We start from the raw sequence: 17,250 nt of genomic DNA, 5'->3' as shown, positions 1-17,250 counted from the left end.
ACAAGGATTATAAACAAGTAAGCAAATTTCATGAAATGCATTATCATACAGTATTTATTTAATTTTCCTGAAACCTCAGCTGTCTGGTAAATTTATTCACTCGCACATTTTTTTTAAGAAAGCTGCTTTGAGACTTAGGAAAAAGTTCTTCCCTAAAATAGCCTGTTGAAGAAAAGTAAGTGAACATTAGAACAGAGCAAGAAAAGGAATTGTTTCAGTTTAGCCAGTTTGGGCTAGGAGTATCACACTGTTTCAATTAAATTACCACAGAAACACAGGAATTTAACAAAAATGTCAAAAACACGAAGGATACTGACACAAATAGACCTTGCACATGCATGGCTGATAAGCTATTCTTATTTATGGTCAAAAAGAAACCTTAATTTGCCAAAGGAAGGCTAGCAGATCTAAAAAAAAAAAAAAAAAAAAAAAAAATCCATGAGTCCAGGAAGTATACTGTAAGACAAGTGTGTAAAGGATTTTTGATCATCTTAAAAGTAAGAAACAACAACATTTAGACACCAACAGCACAATACTCTCTGTGCCATTGCATCTCAAATGTTGGCTATTACTTTTAAGTTCTTGATAGCACAGCACAGCTGGAAATGCATTCGTGAGACAGGGAGTTAGACAGACGTGACAGGGGTAAGAAATGCCACACGCATAGCACATAAGGCAGAGCTGCTCAACTACACCAACACAGTGATTCTCAAGATGCACGTTTTTGGAAGTACAACCAAAATTTACATTTGATTTGCTTTAGAATCCACAGAGCACTCCTAGTAATACTCCAGAGCCATCACCCCAATACTAATAAACAACTCTGCTCTTTATTAAGAGCACGGTCCATAATCAAAAATTAGAGTTTTTATAAATGTTCAACAATTGTATGTTGGTGTAATCTAGTAGTATGCAATTCGTAGGAAGCAGTAAGGCGTAAGTGAAGTTCCTCGTTTCTTACTGTCACCCAGTGGAAAGAAATAAGTGTGTGTTTAACAGCATCTCAATCTTTTAATTAGAAAACCAAAAAAAATTCACAGGTATACAAAGACACGCAAAGACCCATTACCACAGAGGTAGACCCATGAACTGTAAGAAAAGCCTGACGACCCTAGGAAAAGAATGGAAATGGGTTATGTTGCTTGGTCATGACAGCCAATTGAAAGGCTCAGTGCCCAGCACCACAGACGACTAGGAAAGAGTGGAGAATGGGAACAAGTTGATGAAAGTGCATGAATTGTTAGTTTGGTAGTTTACCTTGTTCAAAAAATTGTGATCGCCTTTTTAAGTTTTTCAAAGAAATAGGTTCAGATGCTAGTTGAAAAATACAAAAAAAAAAAAAAAATCAATACCATGTCATTCATTTTAATCTCTCACCACTGGAAAACATTTGACTAATGTCTGCAGCACTAGTTTTAAGATGACAAAACTGATGGCCATAGAAGATATGGATTATTTCAATGTACAGAGACACATATTTTTAGAAGTCTATACTACATTCGGATTAGTAGAGGAACTAATTATTTCATTAATAAATTCTAGCAGATAGCATCATAGTTTCACAGAAGCCCCATGCTAGATCACACAGCTTTAGAGAAATGGACATTAATATGTTTTGCTAGGTTAATCAATCCAAAGTCTAGAAGTCCAAGGAGAATTGTTTGCAACTAAGAGTTTTCACAGTATTAAGTAAAAAATGAACTGAAAAATAGTGGGGAGGAAGACAAGAAAATAAATTAATACCCAGAGAAAGACGAAATAAAAACAAATGCCCAAATTAAAATATTCTTGTATTTTGCCCTAGTAACATCCACTAACTTCAAGTAAATGGAGTTCAGTCCGGTTAAAAAAAAAAAAAAAAAAAAGAGAGAGAGAGAGAGGATGAAAAGATACATTCTGACTTCTACAGATCTGTTGCAAGGTCATGGCAAATGATCATTACACTTCTGTTTAATCATAAAATGTAAATGAAATTATTACTTGACACTAGTTGGTGCTTACTTCTCTTAACATACCCCTCAAATGACAGGCCAGCATACAGTGCCAGTCACTAATGACAAGTTCAGTGTCTTATTATCTGTTTGCTCTGCCTGAATAACTGGTAGAATAGGACCTGGGCATCTTGGATTTAACATCATAAATCAAAAATAAGTCAGGTTAGGGGCACCTGGGTGGTTCTGTTGGTTAAGCATCCGATTCCCAATTTTGGCTGAGATCATGATCTCACGGGTCGTGGCATGGAGCCCCATGTCCACGCAGCGCAGAGCCTACTTGGGATTCTCTCTCCCTCTCTGCCCCTCCCACACTCGTGCTGGCTTGCACGTGTGTGCACGCACCCTCTCTATGTCTCTCAAAATAAATAAACTTAAAAAAAATGTTAGGTTTGCTTACAAAACTTCTTTGATTAAGAATGCAGTATCAGACAATTAAAACACAGTCACTTGTAACCATCAGAAATTTAACACCAAAATAAGTCATCAACAAAGGGAAATTTACAAACTTGGTTTGGCTTTGACCATTATGAACTGGCAAACGCAGGTGCAAAGCCATCAAACTGCTATGAAGACCCAGCCCGACCAGAGCTTAGCTTCATGGTAAAAGGAGTTTTATCTCCTTTGGGTCTCTCTCTCCCTGCCTATGTGAACCAGATCTTTCTTACTTATTTTGTATGCTTAAGGAATAGCACATAGCATGTGGTGACAATTACTTATGAACAGACAGAAGGAGGAAGAGAGCAGTAACTAACTCCCTAAAACAAGATCTCCCTAGATACTACGCCTGCCTTGTCATTACAAATGGGTACTTTTCACTAATAACTGTTATTGCCATTGCTCTACTAAGACTAGCTGCCTATGAACTTGTCCTTTTCACCACAATAAAGGGGAGCAGGAAACTTCATTCATCGTTTCAGATTTAACGAAGATTCCCTCTGCCAACATACCATTGCAAGAAGGCTAATGGCCTCGGGAAACCAGTCTTTCTTATTTGGCTTAGACACACAGGCACTCAAAGCTGCTGGGCATGCTGCCAAAGCGTTGTTTGCAGTTCCTGAACTATTCAAACCCTGGAACTGAATGCCTTTCCACCTGGCTGCAACTGGATCTGCGTGCTAACCTTTTAGTTTCAACTTGCATTGGGATCAGTTTTTCTTTGCCTCTATTCTGACATTAATTTTTATAATAGCAAAACTTGAATGCTAGCGCTTCTATATTATAAATATAGTTACAATGGTGATGTTTACCTTTTGATTCAAAAGTATTACTTTCATCACGAATTCCATTTATTTCCTTGGATTCAGTATTCTGGAAAGGATAAAATGACAGTTAGCATCTATTTCCTCAACTGGACTTTGGGTTTAAATGATGCATATCCCATTGGTGAAAATATCTTAATAAGGTGAGTTTTTCAGGATATTAATGTATTCTTACAGCCTTTTACATCAATAGAAAAAAATTTTCATTATTCTTTAATATTTGTGGAAGGATTAATGACCATCTATCGATAAGCATGAATGACTTTAAATTCAGTCATTCCTTTTCCAAGAAACATGATATGCCAAATAATTAGTTCACTTAGCTTGTATTTATGACTAAGCAACATAAGCACATAAGATTCTTCAGCATTTAAGCATTTCTTACACAATGTAGCAGGAACTCCTTATTGGCTAAAAGAGTATCTTAGATAACAACAACTATATCTAGGGAGTTGATATAAGCATTTATTTGAAATTTTAAATTTAACTGATACTTAGGAAAATGCCTAGACTGTAATTATTTTTCATCAATTAATGTCACTGAATATCTTTTAACCACACATCTAAGTCTAACCATCAAATTCACCTACATAAGAAACTAAACATGCTTCATGAGGTTTTAAAATCAGTACAGTAATTGTGTACAATTTACCTGTAAAGACTAAAGAAAGCATAGACAAATTACAGTGTATAATTCTACATTATTACTACTTCATATCCACAAAGATCTGAGGAATGGGCATAATGATGAAGATTGGTAAGAAATACCCGTAAAACAACAGTACAGGATCTTTTGATTTTACAATTATGTAACTATTATTCTATTAATAGTAATGCCATAGGATTGTCAAAAATACATTTTTACTCTCATTCCTATAAATCATCTTATTCAACTAATGGTTTTTAAAGTAGCATCAAAATGGTTCAAATAAATCCTTTCCCCCACCCACACAGACTTCCTACAGATTCTTTGCTCTACACAAATACTCCCACTTCTCAAAATACTTACAGAATGCTGGAGGCTTTCCGAGAAATCAGTCGTTACTGACAGATTTGAAGATTTGTCTGAGTTGTAAATTCCAGAAGTTGTATCAATCCACTTTGTTTCAGGTGAACCTATAATTTTGGTAGCCATACTGGTGAGATTGAGGGTTTTATGCCGTGTAAATGGCAGGGAAGGTTGGTCTCTGCCCCAGTCTGATTGGCACATGGTGATCAAGAAATGAGTACACATAAATGTTGGAGTGGAAAGAACAAAGTTACTGAATGTACATATACAAAATGAACATGTAGAAGACATACAAACAAATCAGGTAGTGTGTGAAAGAAGTCAAGAGTTCCGTGTTCTGACCAACAGATCACCTTCCAAAAACACAAGGGTTAGATGATGTTAATAATGTAAAGACTAGCAAATTTGCTGAATCTTTCTGTAAGCCAGGATAGAGTATCATATTTTGATATCATACCTTAACAGGTAGGGGGAGGATTAATGCCCTTCTCCATCTAACCTCAACAGCTAAGAAACACAATAATAGAATATATACTGAAAGTTCCTTGAGCATGAACAACAGCAACATGACCAATGACCTACCATGTTCTCTCTCATACCAGTTAGTTATGGTGCTGTAGAGAAAGTAAAATCATAGCGTAATTCTTAATACTCAGCATTATTATATGACTCCCAAATGCAGATGCAATTACAATAGCTTCCAGTTAATATTTGCATTCAAAGTCAGTCTAGCATGTAAATCAGTCGATAAATAATGTAAATTCAGTAAATTTGCTAGTGAAAAGTCTTCAGACAGAATAGTCAAGGAAGTATCATTCAAGACTTGTGACAGCATAACCGCAAAACATCTTGAAGCCAAAAAATTTTTAAAAACGGAGGAAGACGTTATTGAAGCAAGCTGTTAGAACCACTTGCCAAAGACCAGTTCCCGATTTAGAAAGCCAGACGGTGGTAAAACCAACTTACCAGACTTTCCATAGCGCCTGATATCCATTACTAGGTTTCCAGTTTCTTGAGCATTAGCCATGGTCGCCTCCCACTCTTTTGTGTCCTTATATGAAAACTTGGTGTTGTTAACAGCAATAATTTCATCATCTACCTGTAGCTGAGAAAATTCTGCTGGGCTACCTAAATAAAGCAAAATCAATTAAGGAACGAATAATAAAAAATTCTAAGCAAACAAACAACAACAACAACAACAAAATACATGTTCTACCAATTGCTTACTTAAAGAAAAAAATGCCTTCTTAATGTCAACTAACCATCTCTTATATTTTTCAGTTAGGGTAGATCCATGAGGTTTTTTTTTACGTTATCAAATATTTGGGTATCCACAATATACAAAGCAGCAAAGGCATTTTTCACTCCACAGTAAGCATCATCATTAACATGCAAAGGAGAAATAAGCTCATCTATTCAATAAAATTTATTACCTTCCTAGGAACAAAGAAAAATTTTTAATTATTTTTAAATTAAAAATGTGAAATATATTGTACTTGAATTGAGCTTCCAAAACCAAATGTACCCTGGAATGGATTTTTTTTTTTTAAAAGAAAGAGGAAAAGAAAAAGGCAAGGCCACTTAAAACTGCTTACAATTGCCACTTACCATTATCTAATTAAAGTCTTTTTTAAGAACTTTCTTAAATTAAAAAAAAAAAAAACAACAGTGTTAGCATGCACTTTTATATAGCTAAAACATGTAAGTGAGGAACTCCTCTTAACAACAGTAGCTTTCATTTGAATTTTAGGCCTTGTGGTGATATTTTGCTGAAGACTGCCTGGGACTGACTTGATATAACCCCAGATGGGGAAGGACTTTTGTAGAAGTCCTGAAGCATCCTGAGGACACTCCACGGACAACAGATATATTATGATGCTCAGAAAACCATCAATTTATTATACAGCACTTAAATATCCATCACAGACACAGCCAATCATGGAAAGTTCTTTTTGAATTTCCAGTGAGGTGTTGTTTGGTAGCATTTCCAAATATCAAACCTAAAATTTTGACAAACGAATTCTGTAAAGGTCACAAAACTAAGACCCCACAAAACTCAAATTAATTAGGCAAAGAGAAAAAACACTATCAGTCTCAGGGAAGTCTCGGGGAAGAGGATGCACCTCCTGGCTTTACTGCTGCACTTTTCACATGTATTTTCTCCTCCTACAGCAAACACACTAATTTCTGGAGGGGGTTGTGAACAGCATAGGATAACAAGGGGAAGAAAGTTCAGTAGAGCTAAATCAATGATTTACCTGCTTCAATTGATGCAACGAAGATCCCAGAAAACACCCATTTTACTGTAAACCCAAAGTCAAGACCGCTCCCAGGCGTCTGGTGTATGCTGATTCTCATATCACTGAACTGATCCTGAAAACAAATATGAACCAGTGGGATCAGGTGTTGCTGGCACCCGCAAGGAGGAAAGTCTATCCATGAAAGGAGGGAGGCTATATTCAAGGTACACTTGAATTATTTCATGATAGACCAGGAGCATCCATCTTTTTAACTTGGGTTTAGTAAAACCTTCATTTATATAAATATCAGTGAGTTAGCTTTTCTGATAAAATAAGGGAAAACTTCACATTAATAGATATTTTTCTTCACACCAATACTTTAAATCAGTTGGACATTAATAAATCTTGGGCATATGCTCACCATACAACTGGGTTTACTTTATAGACCATTTGCTATTACCCAAATAGGAAAAGAGTAAGAAGCTAGACTGTGTGCTGTTTAAGGGTACAAACTGGCAATCAGTAAATGAGCCCTTGAGATGTAATGCACAGAACAGTGAATACAGACAACACTGTATTATGATCAAACTCGCTAAGAGACTATAACTTAATTATTCCAACCACTAAAAAGAAAATTATGTAAGGTGATCGAGGTGCTAATTATCACTACAATGGCAATCATATTACAATACATAAATGTGTCAAATTAATATACTAACTATATACCTTAAATGCACACAATGTTACAGATCATACATTTTAATAAAATGGCATTTTTGAAAATAGCAAAAAAAGTGTTAACCATTTTAAAAATGCCACCGTACTTCTAGAAAAAGTGTCTCTGACATTTAACATAGCTGCCTAATTTCAAGGGGTTCATTGACACACAATCAGCTAAGCTGTGGGGCGCCTGTGGGACTGACACCACCCCCTAAAGACAGCCTGAAGCTTTGGCAAGGTGTTGTTTGCCCCACAGCCACGCGAAGATCCAGTGATGAGGGCAGAGCCTCCGCACAGCTGTGGGACATGGAGCGATGGCACCTCAGAGGAACCACAGGTCAGATGCCAAGAGGGCCCCTGCTGAGACACGCTGAGCAACAAGTCACAACCTCCTTGAAGTAACAACAGCCAGTGAGCCCAAGAACGACGGCCTCCAGGACAACAGCCAGCCTCCACCACCATACCCCACGGCAGCAAATTCTCAGGGCCACAGACTCACAGCCATTTCCAAAACAAATGTTTTAAGTTTTAAAATATACAATGTCTGTGAACATTTCAGTTATCTTTCATAATTTATGTGTTTCATTTTGGGTCAACAGCAGACATGAATTTTAACTTACCATTCCCAGACTAGTTTCAGTCTTTGATTCCAAATAATTAAGAATTTAGACTAAAAGAAAAAGTTATTCCTAAAGCCACTTAATTTTCCAGAAAAAAAAAAAAAAAAACCCTACACATTCTCCAGTACAACGTGGCCGTGAAAACCGAACCTAGGGCCAATTGGGCAATTCATAAAGCTTTATGCCGAAGTTTTTCCATCTCTAAAACAAGTTTAAAATCCATGTGAGTATATTCTGAGAAAAACTGACATTATATAAGAATTGAAATAGAAGGCAAGGAAGACACTGAACCAAGAACTTACTACATTTATGGACACAGAAGTGCTTTAACATTTACTTATCGTTTGTTCAACATACACTTATTGTACATCTATTCTGTATAAAACACAGTGCCTAGTTCTTGGGAAATAAAGATGGATGAGGCATGGTCCTGGCTCTTGAAAAATAATTATTGACTCTTCAAGAGTTGGGTGTGGAATTATTTTTTAAAAATCTGTAGCTAATGATATAGAAAAGTCTTCATCAGAAAGCTTGTAAAGCAGTTTAAATACAGGAACCCAGATGTAGGTAGTGAGAACACATTAATAATCAGCCTGATGAACACCAATCTCCAGAATAAAGCTCTGCTATGAATAGAAAAAATTACTGGTTAGTTCCAGTCCTTAACCGAAACTACCATACACTTACATTAGAGACGACTCAGTGAAAACAAGCGGTCATCACCACACTTAACCGTCCAAAAAAAAAAAAAAAAAAAAAAATTCGACTTACAGCCATCTACAGAATCTATTGCTATAAAAGGGCACAAAGACAAATGATACATTAGATACTCAAGATACTAACTGATGTTTTTTATCTTGAAAAATAAAAGATATGATGGAGTTCAAATAAATAGTCTCAAACTACATAAAAAGAATACTTTGTGGGAGACAGCAAGTGAACATTATCCTTTTCTACCAAAAATAGGATAAAAGAGAATGAGCTGAAGCTAAAGATGAAAGAGCCTCACAATTTTATTAGACAAGAAGAACTGTCTCACAAAAGGATATTCTTACCTTGGAAAGAAGCCTCTACCTGAACATATTAAATAAAAGGGCAGTAACCACCTCTCAGAAACAGTTAACAGGGAACAGCCTCACTGTGGCTGCCAGCAGCCTGACAGACTGTAAGTGTGTGGGTCCTTAGGACTATATACAGGCAAAGGAGGAAAGAACCCCGGGAGCAATTACAGGTGTTTTTCTATCCATAACCAGGCGACCTCTGGCCTGCTAGAGTCAGGGACTCTAGCAGGAACTTCTCTCTCATAATGATGTTAATTTGCAAGCTTTTTGTTTTGCAAAACCCTATTTTCAAATGAAAATCTTATGTAGACCACTTCCCTCCCAAACCAATCCATAAAAGTAGCTATAATTTCAGTTTCAAGCTGTAATTTCAGTGGCATGGCCTGCCCATTATGGCAGTCCCATAGGCATTGCTGTGGAATCCTCAGACCTTGAATTAGATTAGCAGGGGAACATATCTATAATTATAGTTTAGCATAAACTATTCAGCAGTGATTTCAGTTAGGATTTCTACTTCCCTGTTTATCTCTGCAAGACACATGCCATGTGAATATTCCACAAACAGTCCATGCTTTTCATGCTTCAGAAGATGATGATAAGGGAATTATTACTGCTTGAACTAGATAGAACCAGAAATATAAATTCTTGGGGGAAATCTAGATTCTTGATGACTGATAAAGAACCACGTCAAGTGGTTCCAGTTGTCTATGCAGGAAAAGATATGAGTATGGTTATGAACATATCACCATCTAAAAATAATTTGCCTCAAATTAGATACAATTTAAACAGAAGTATACACTGAAAGCTGAGCTTTTTAGACAACAATATGATGATCTATCTAGAGTAGCAATGACCCATTTAATTTTAGGATATCTGATTAAGTAAGAGTTTCCTCTGACCAAAGATGAGAAGTGGTGGAAAATAGGGTCAGTCTTACGTACTAACAGGTCAGAAAGCTATTCTCCCCAATTTTTCTTTTTTTTTTTTTAATTTTTTTATTGTTTTTATTATTTATTTAAAAAAATTTTTTTTAACGTTTATTTATTTTTGAGACAGAGAGAGACAAAGCATGAACGGGGGAGGGTCAGAGAGAGGGAGACACAGAATCTGAAACAGGGTCCAGGCTCTGGGCTGTCAGCACAGAGCCCGACACGGGGCTCGAACTCACAGACCGCGAGATCATGACCTGAGCAGAAGTTGGCCGCTCAACCGACTGAGCCACCCAGGCACCCTCTCCCCAATTTTTCAATTAGATAAATGTGTTGACTTAAGGGAAGCCTTACTGAAACTGACAAAATTAAAACACTCTATAGTGATAAGTAACAGAGGAAATGTATCAACTTTGATTTTTGTACACATGATTCTTTTGCATCATTTTTTCAGGGTCTGAGTAGGGTGAGAACGTAGGTGGGTGGCCCCAAATCGTGGCACCACTCTGGCACCAGAGCCACTCTCCTTTGCCAGAGGCACATCTATACCTACTGGCTCCACTTCTCCATTCCAAGAGGCAGGTGGTGTTTCCAGCTCTATGGCTTCAACTCAACTCATTTCAAGTTTATCTCTTTCCTACCGAATCTGTTTTCGATCCGCCTTCCAGCAGGCACTACCACCGATTCCTGCTTTCAGAAACGGTCTTCTCTGTCATCCACTATCCCATTTCCCCCGTCTTGTCCTCCATCTGTCTGGCCGCCTCTCACTTTCACTAGTGTGCTCTTCTGCCTGCTCTCCTACGTTCACTTCTTGTTCTTCCCTAGCCAGCCTCCCATCTTTCTGACTACAAGCTTTCCTGAGTTAACCTCTTTCCCTGCTGTGTCTTCAGCTACTGCCTCAGCCCATGATATCCAAAATTAAATTCACGACCTCTTCCCGAACCTACTCTTTTCCACCTCTTGTTTCTCGACTTTGGTCAGTTACATCACGACCTGACCAGATGCCCAAGTTAGCAACACCAGGGGCTCCTCCTCCTTCCCTTCCCACCCCAGCTGCACACAACAGCCCCCACTCTCCACCACACACATGCCTTCATAAAAAGTGCTCCCAAGTCCTCAGTCCATAAATCTATCCTGAATCATCCCATTCTTTCATTGCTCTTCAGGTTACCATCTTAATTTAGAGGGGAGACCACAGCCCAAACTAATGCAGCCAGCTTATCATTGGCTATCCTGCCCCTGCCGTTCTTTCCCTCCATCTTCTACACAGCTACCAGAATTTCAGTCACAGAATATGCCAATTATTATTACTGTATGCCATTTAAAATTGCTGGTAGCTACTTACTACCTATTGGGGAGATTTCAAACTCTACCTTTCAGAAATTCTACATTTCAGATAACCATACAGCTTCCCTCAAAAGCAATTTGAAGAATGACTTTATGAAACAGAAGATATTTCAGTCCCTGTTGGCTCTAAAATTCTAGAGATACAACAAAGTTAACATGAGTTAACATTTGGACACTTAACTTCACATAAGGCAGTTCTCAAATTGGAGCTTCTCATATTTCAAAAAAAAATAGGGTCAGAGAAATTACATTTGTGGCCTAAGCACTTAACCAACCCAAAGCAAGTTATGTAACTTTCAGATCTCAAGTATTTCATCAGTAAAAGTGGGGATAATATCACCTAATTTGCAGTCATTGGGAGGATTAAGTGAAACATTTAAGAGGTACCGAGGTGCATGGCTGCTGTGCCATAATTATTTTCTGTTCCCCATGGAAACAACGTTATATATGTGTATAAATGCTGGTTAAGCAGTTTCCAGATCAACTAAAGAGAATCCTATTTAATGCTCACGTACTTAACTCTGAAGCCAATAGAACTCAGTCAGCATTCAACTAATATAGATCCAGGCACTGTGCTAACAGTGATCAGGACAGGCTTCTTCCTGCCCTCCCTGAGAGAAGAGTCTAGTGAAGGTGACAAGTAAGCACAGTGCATGGGAGGCAGCTATGACACGGTCAGCCCTGGATACTATTCTAAAGGGGCACTATCACAGGCTTGCTGATTAAGAAGCAAACATGAAAAAAGCATCCTTCCTTCCAGGTGTATCATCTGGCTTCTGGGTACAACTTTAAAAAATCTGGGGCAGTGGTTCTGAAATGTGGATCTGGGTGGAGTTTGGGAGAAGAGGTCTCTGACAAGAAAGAACAGGAAACAAAACCCTATGGATGACCAATCAAGGGGAAAGTTATCAAAGTGAATCTGGGAGTCACACTCTCTCCCCTTGCTTCAGGGTCACCTTCAGGATTGCCCTGGAAGCCTGGGTCAGAAAAAGAGGCAAGAAAAGAAACAATACCATAAGAGAAGTACAGGAGAAAAGGGAGTGGAGAGGAATGAAATCCCTGCTTGGCAGTGGAGATGGGAAAGAACCTATAAGGACCTAAATTACCTGCTGGACCAAGTTCATACTTCGGTTTGGTGATCAAGGCCTTGACTGCAATTCGAGTCAGTAAATACAAAAATGCCAACTATGTGTAAAGGCTGTGGAGGGTACAAAGAATACCAGTGAAGGAGAAACGGTGAACACTTAGAACAAGGACGAATTCAGCAAATGACACTTTCAAAGGTGAAAAGTTCAATTCCAACTAGGGGAAGAAGAGGTCCTGATTTACAAAGGAAGTGACCCTCCTGGGCTTTGAAAGAACAGGAGGACTTCACAAGACAAACATGGGTAAAATGAGCATTTTAGAATGTGTGAACAATAAGAACGAATATCTGTGATGTGTTTAAGAAAGCATACTAGGTATTCAAGAAAAAGCAAGTGGTGCGGTATGGCCAGGTCATCTATTTCCAATTCTTTTTTCCACAACATAGTGTGGTGCGGGCGACCTTGAGTCAGACTGCCTGGTTTCAAATCCTGACTCTACCGCTCACTACTCTGTATGGCTTTGGACAAGGAACATGACCACTCCATGCCTCAAATTCCACAACAGCATAACAGGGATACAAGGATCACTGAGGACTAAGAAATAGCTTGAGAATCCTGTCTGGCACATGGTAAGCACTCAGTAAACAGCTGTTACAGCACTATAAAGGGAGTTGGGGACCAGTGTTGAGGGACCACAGCGCTCTCCTGAGTGCTTTGAACTTCACTGAACAGACCACAGAGTGCCACTGGAGGCTTTGCAGCAGAGAAATTACCAAGGGCAGCCTGGCCTCCTGCAAGTCAATCTAACATCAGGCTTGCATAGAATGTACAAATACACATGACTATTTACAAAATATTTGCACTGATGGGGAAAGGGCCTGAGAATCAGGGTAGTGGAAACAAAGATAGAAAAGAACATCATGGGAGATGCTGGAACAAAGAAATGAAAGGACATTACTAGTGAAAGCATGAGTAAGAAGGAGAAAGAAGACCTGAAGAACACTTACAAAGCTACCAAAACATCTAGATGTTCACCCACATATTATCTGTGATTTTTCTATTCTCTGAACACCTAGAATTACAGAGTTTGGACAAACATTTGGAAGGGTGTTGCAAACACCTCTGACTTATTAGTCATTGGCTGTCCTATTCCCAAGGCAAGCAAGCTCCTTCTCAGTGACAAGAGCAGGTGACGGTACCCGAGATGCTTTCTTCATAGTGCAAGCAACTCAGAGACAGGTAAGTCACCGTATGACATATACATGTGTTCAAGAGTTCCAACTGCTTTATTTGGGAAAGCCTAATTTTGCTTGGTAGGATACCATTTCAAGCTTGGAGACAAAGGAGCATAAATCCATTAATGATGAAACCTGGATCCATGCCATGTTAATTCAGGTTCCTCTGAACTGCAATAACCTGGAACACACCCCCACACCACACTTAGCCTCTTGTTCTTAATCCCTGGATGTAGCTAGGCAGCTGCCACCCCGAGGGAGTGACTACCCCCTCATGCACAATACATTAATGAGGCTGTTCTGTTGGGTTTGCTATTTGAAAAGGTGAAGGCAAACACGCAAGTCCCAAGTCCGTAAAACAAAAGACACCTTGTTTCTGTTTTTATTATTCACCCACCAGTACCTTATGTTCTCCGAGTATATACCACAGGCGGTTGTTCTGATCCACTCAAACTTATGATGCTAATGATATCTTTCCCATTCTTTAAAAATGAAGCAAAAAATTTACAACTCATGATTTTTGTAAGCTGAAGAAATATTTTTAGATCTATGTTTGTAAACATGCATGGGAACAACAAAGACATATGCCTAAATGTTAACAACAACTACCTCTAAATGATGGGACAACCAGTGGCTTTCATCATGTATACTTTCCTGCATTCCCAAATTTTCTCAAGAACAAAGGACTCCAAAATCAAAAGAAGACATAAACTTGTAAAGCTTTTCTGTAGTAAATATACCAGACCCAATTATTGCACATAGTTATTTCGTTACTATAACTTAAGCCAAGTTATATACTTGATGCTGTGTCTTGGAAAACACATCTATTCCGGTAAAGCACCAGAGAATGTCTGACAAGTCAAAGAATCACACAAGCTCCTCCATGCCAAGGGGTTCATACAGCTATCAAACTGTTTAACAAAGGTGCTGTTTTGTTTTGTTTTTTTAAAGAAAAGCTTTCTGTTCTCTGGACAACCAACAACTTTTAACTTACATGTAAAACATACTGCATTCATTACCTAGTAATTCTCTTGGTGATTTTAATTAGGAAAAACTATAAATGGCCTCCAGTCATTCTTCATCTGATGGCATATCTTGTTTGGACTCCAAATGTTACAGAACACAACTGTCCTACTGTAACTAAGCCTCAATATTCCCTTTAAGATACAAGAAACGGGACAAAATTGTAGACTTTCTAAATCAGTATTAAGTCACTAGATGGTTTATACAAGGAAAGAAATGCCAAGCCCCTAGAGACCAGCATGTAGCATGTGTACCAATTTCCCCTTGTGGTCAGTTAATTTCCCTGAGAAAGGGCTTTTATTACTCACTTACCTGTTAGGCCTGAATCTATAACCTTCCAAGTGACCCCCACAGCTGAACCAGAGACTGCTGAGTACTAGAAGTATAAGGCAGCAGTTGCTGAAATGAGGAGTAGAGAGTAAAACCAGCCAAACCCTAAAGAGACTCGTCCAGCAAGCCTCGATTCACACACATCATAAGGGTAATCTGGATCCATAAACTCAAAGGTGGAAGAGGCCTCCTTCTTCCCAAGATGTGCTAAAAATAAAATGCAATATTGTTTTCCACATTATCAGCCCAGATAATAATGCCTAGAGGTCAGAAGCATGGTTTGCAGATTGAAATACTTATGTTTCAGAGCAGTGGGTGACGAGGAACCTCCCCAAATTCACCTGTGAGGATCTGGAGACCTCTGTCTGTGGTGAGCTTCCCCCTTCTCCAAGCTCAGACATTAAGTCAGGGCCAGATGGTGAAGACAGTGTGGCTTTAGAAGTGGCAGCCTCTTCCTGGGAAAGCGATGAGAAGGAGGGGGTAGGGGAGGGCAGCTGCATCACACCTTCTCCCACCGCTACTCCCTCTCTCTCACTGGACTTGCTGGTAGCCAGCTGGCTCGTGTCAGGTTTGTGCACAGAGGTGCTGACCAAACTGCTCTGAGTTCTCTTCACATATTCGACATCTCCGTTATACTTCCAGCCATCATCCATCTAAAAATAAAACATCATATTAAGCTTGGCCTTGTTAGATTTCTGTTTAAAAAATACATACACAAAATACTTTAAAACTATAAAAGTAACGTACCTCCCACAGCAACCAATGCTAAAAGTTTGGAGCACGTTCTTTCATGCTAACGGATAGACACATGATGTTTTGGGAGGAGGACTTGTTTTTACAAAAGTGTTGATATTAAAACGGACTTCTGAAACTTTCTTTGCTCATTTACATCATTCTGATGGGTTTAATAGATCTCTAGACTAGACTTTTTAATTATTGAATGCTGTATAGTAGGGATATCTACAAATTAGTCACTTGATATGTATTTAATGTCGTTTCAAGTTTTCTGTAACCTCCAAACTTATTGCAACAAGTACCTACATATTATTACAATTGGAATATTTATTTTCATAGGTTTCCAAAAGTATACTTGTTGACCAAAAGATATTTTATGTATAATAAATGCAATATTAAAAAACCTAATGTAATATATAAATTACATGTATATATATCTGTGTGTGTGTGTGTGTGTGTGTATATATATATATATATATATATATCTTCTCAAAAAATTATAGCAGTGCACTCCTAATGTAATGTACAAGAATGGCTGTGTCTCTACACCCTTGCCAACACCAGACGTTTTCAATGTTTTAAATCTTTGTCGGTCTGATGACTGAAAGCTGTACATTTCATTCTTGCTCTAATGAAGTTGAACATGCTTCAATGTGTTTTATGTCATCAGCCATCTGAATTCCTTCTTCCTTAAACTGGCTACTCATTTCCACATGAGTGCTTATCTTTTTTGTGCTTTTCTAGTGGTTTTCTAGTGCTTATCCTTTCTTACCCATTTGTAGGAGCATGTTAAATCTTACTGATGTTAACCCTACATCTAGAATTCATCTGACTAACATTTTTCTGACTCTATAAATTGTCTTTTGATATGTTAGTAATGAGTCATATATATTTGATTTTTATGCTACCAAATATATCTCTATTTTACTTAATATAATGATTAGGAGTTCCCTGGCTAGTTTATGCAGGTTTTCCTTACCTTAAATATTTCTTTCAAGCTTTTTCTTAGCTTTTAGGATACAATATTGGCAGAAGTAGAAAGAATTTGAACACTGATCTTAAGACACAGAGTTAAAATTAATACATCCACTTTCAGGTATGCATTACTGCTTCATTCTCAGGGCAAACAACTTCATTTTCTATATTCTTAAAAATCCCAATATAACTAGAACCATGAAATACATTTTAATAACCACTTTCAAGCATAGTAAATTCTAATAAAGTGGGTACTCAGAGGAAACTAGAAAGCTGTTCATAAGGCACCTGAAAATATTCAGGTTAAACCATATGAAATTGCTGTTTTGTAGGTCAAAAAGAACTATTAGCATCTTCACATAGTTCAACCTAATACTTTACAAAAGCTGTATTTGAGAAAACATAACACTAAAAAAATGCTCTGCCTTAGAAAGAGCTTATTCATTCTTTAAAATGTTATCAGCCTTACTTTCATTGACTTTAAAGTTTAAAATAGTTCCACAGAGTTGTTATATTTTAAGCATTGAATGTCTTTTGAATCTAAACCGGCTGGAATTGCTTTATACATAAGTTATGTACATTTTATACATCAAGTAAATGGAGCTCAAACTTCTGCATAAGTTTACCAGCACTGTGCTCCTGAGAACAGACTAAATGAACTGGGAACACATTTTTTTTTTTTTTTTTT

At 37.9% G+C, this 17,250-nt stretch overlaps 1 protein-coding gene across 3 annotated transcripts in view; it reads right to left on the bottom strand.

Annotated features, from left to right (window-relative positions):
• The window catches only part of LMO7 (LIM domain 7), a 199,370-nt gene that overhangs the window by 17,378 nt on the left and 164,742 nt on the right, over nucleotides 1-17,250 (bottom strand). For 2 of the 3 annotated variants that reach the window (XM_030312057.1, XM_030312062.1), the window contains 6 exons: nucleotides 15,194-15,505; nucleotides 6,521-6,635; nucleotides 5,229-5,390; nucleotides 4,263-4,450; nucleotides 3,242-3,302; nucleotides 1,258-1,314 (listed from right to left, as the gene is read on the bottom strand). In XM_030312057.1, coding sequence (XP_030167917.1) covers nucleotides 1,258-1,314; nucleotides 3,242-3,302; nucleotides 4,263-4,450; nucleotides 5,229-5,390; nucleotides 6,521-6,635; nucleotides 15,194-15,505 — 895 coding nt within the window. The remainder of the gene's footprint in view (nucleotides 1-1,257; nucleotides 1,315-3,241; nucleotides 3,303-4,262; nucleotides 4,451-5,228; nucleotides 5,391-6,520; nucleotides 6,636-15,193; nucleotides 15,506-17,250) is intronic. The other variant, XM_032592170.1, reaches the window with a different exon arrangement.

Source organism: Lynx canadensis, chromosome A1 (genome assembly GCF_007474595.2).
Source record: "Lynx canadensis isolate LIC74 chromosome A1, mLynCan4.pri.v2, whole genome shotgun sequence".
NCBI lineage: Eukaryota > Metazoa > Chordata > Mammalia > Carnivora > Felidae > Lynx > Lynx canadensis.
Note: the sequence above shows the minus strand (reverse complement) of the source record. Positions and strands in the feature narration are given on the sequence as shown.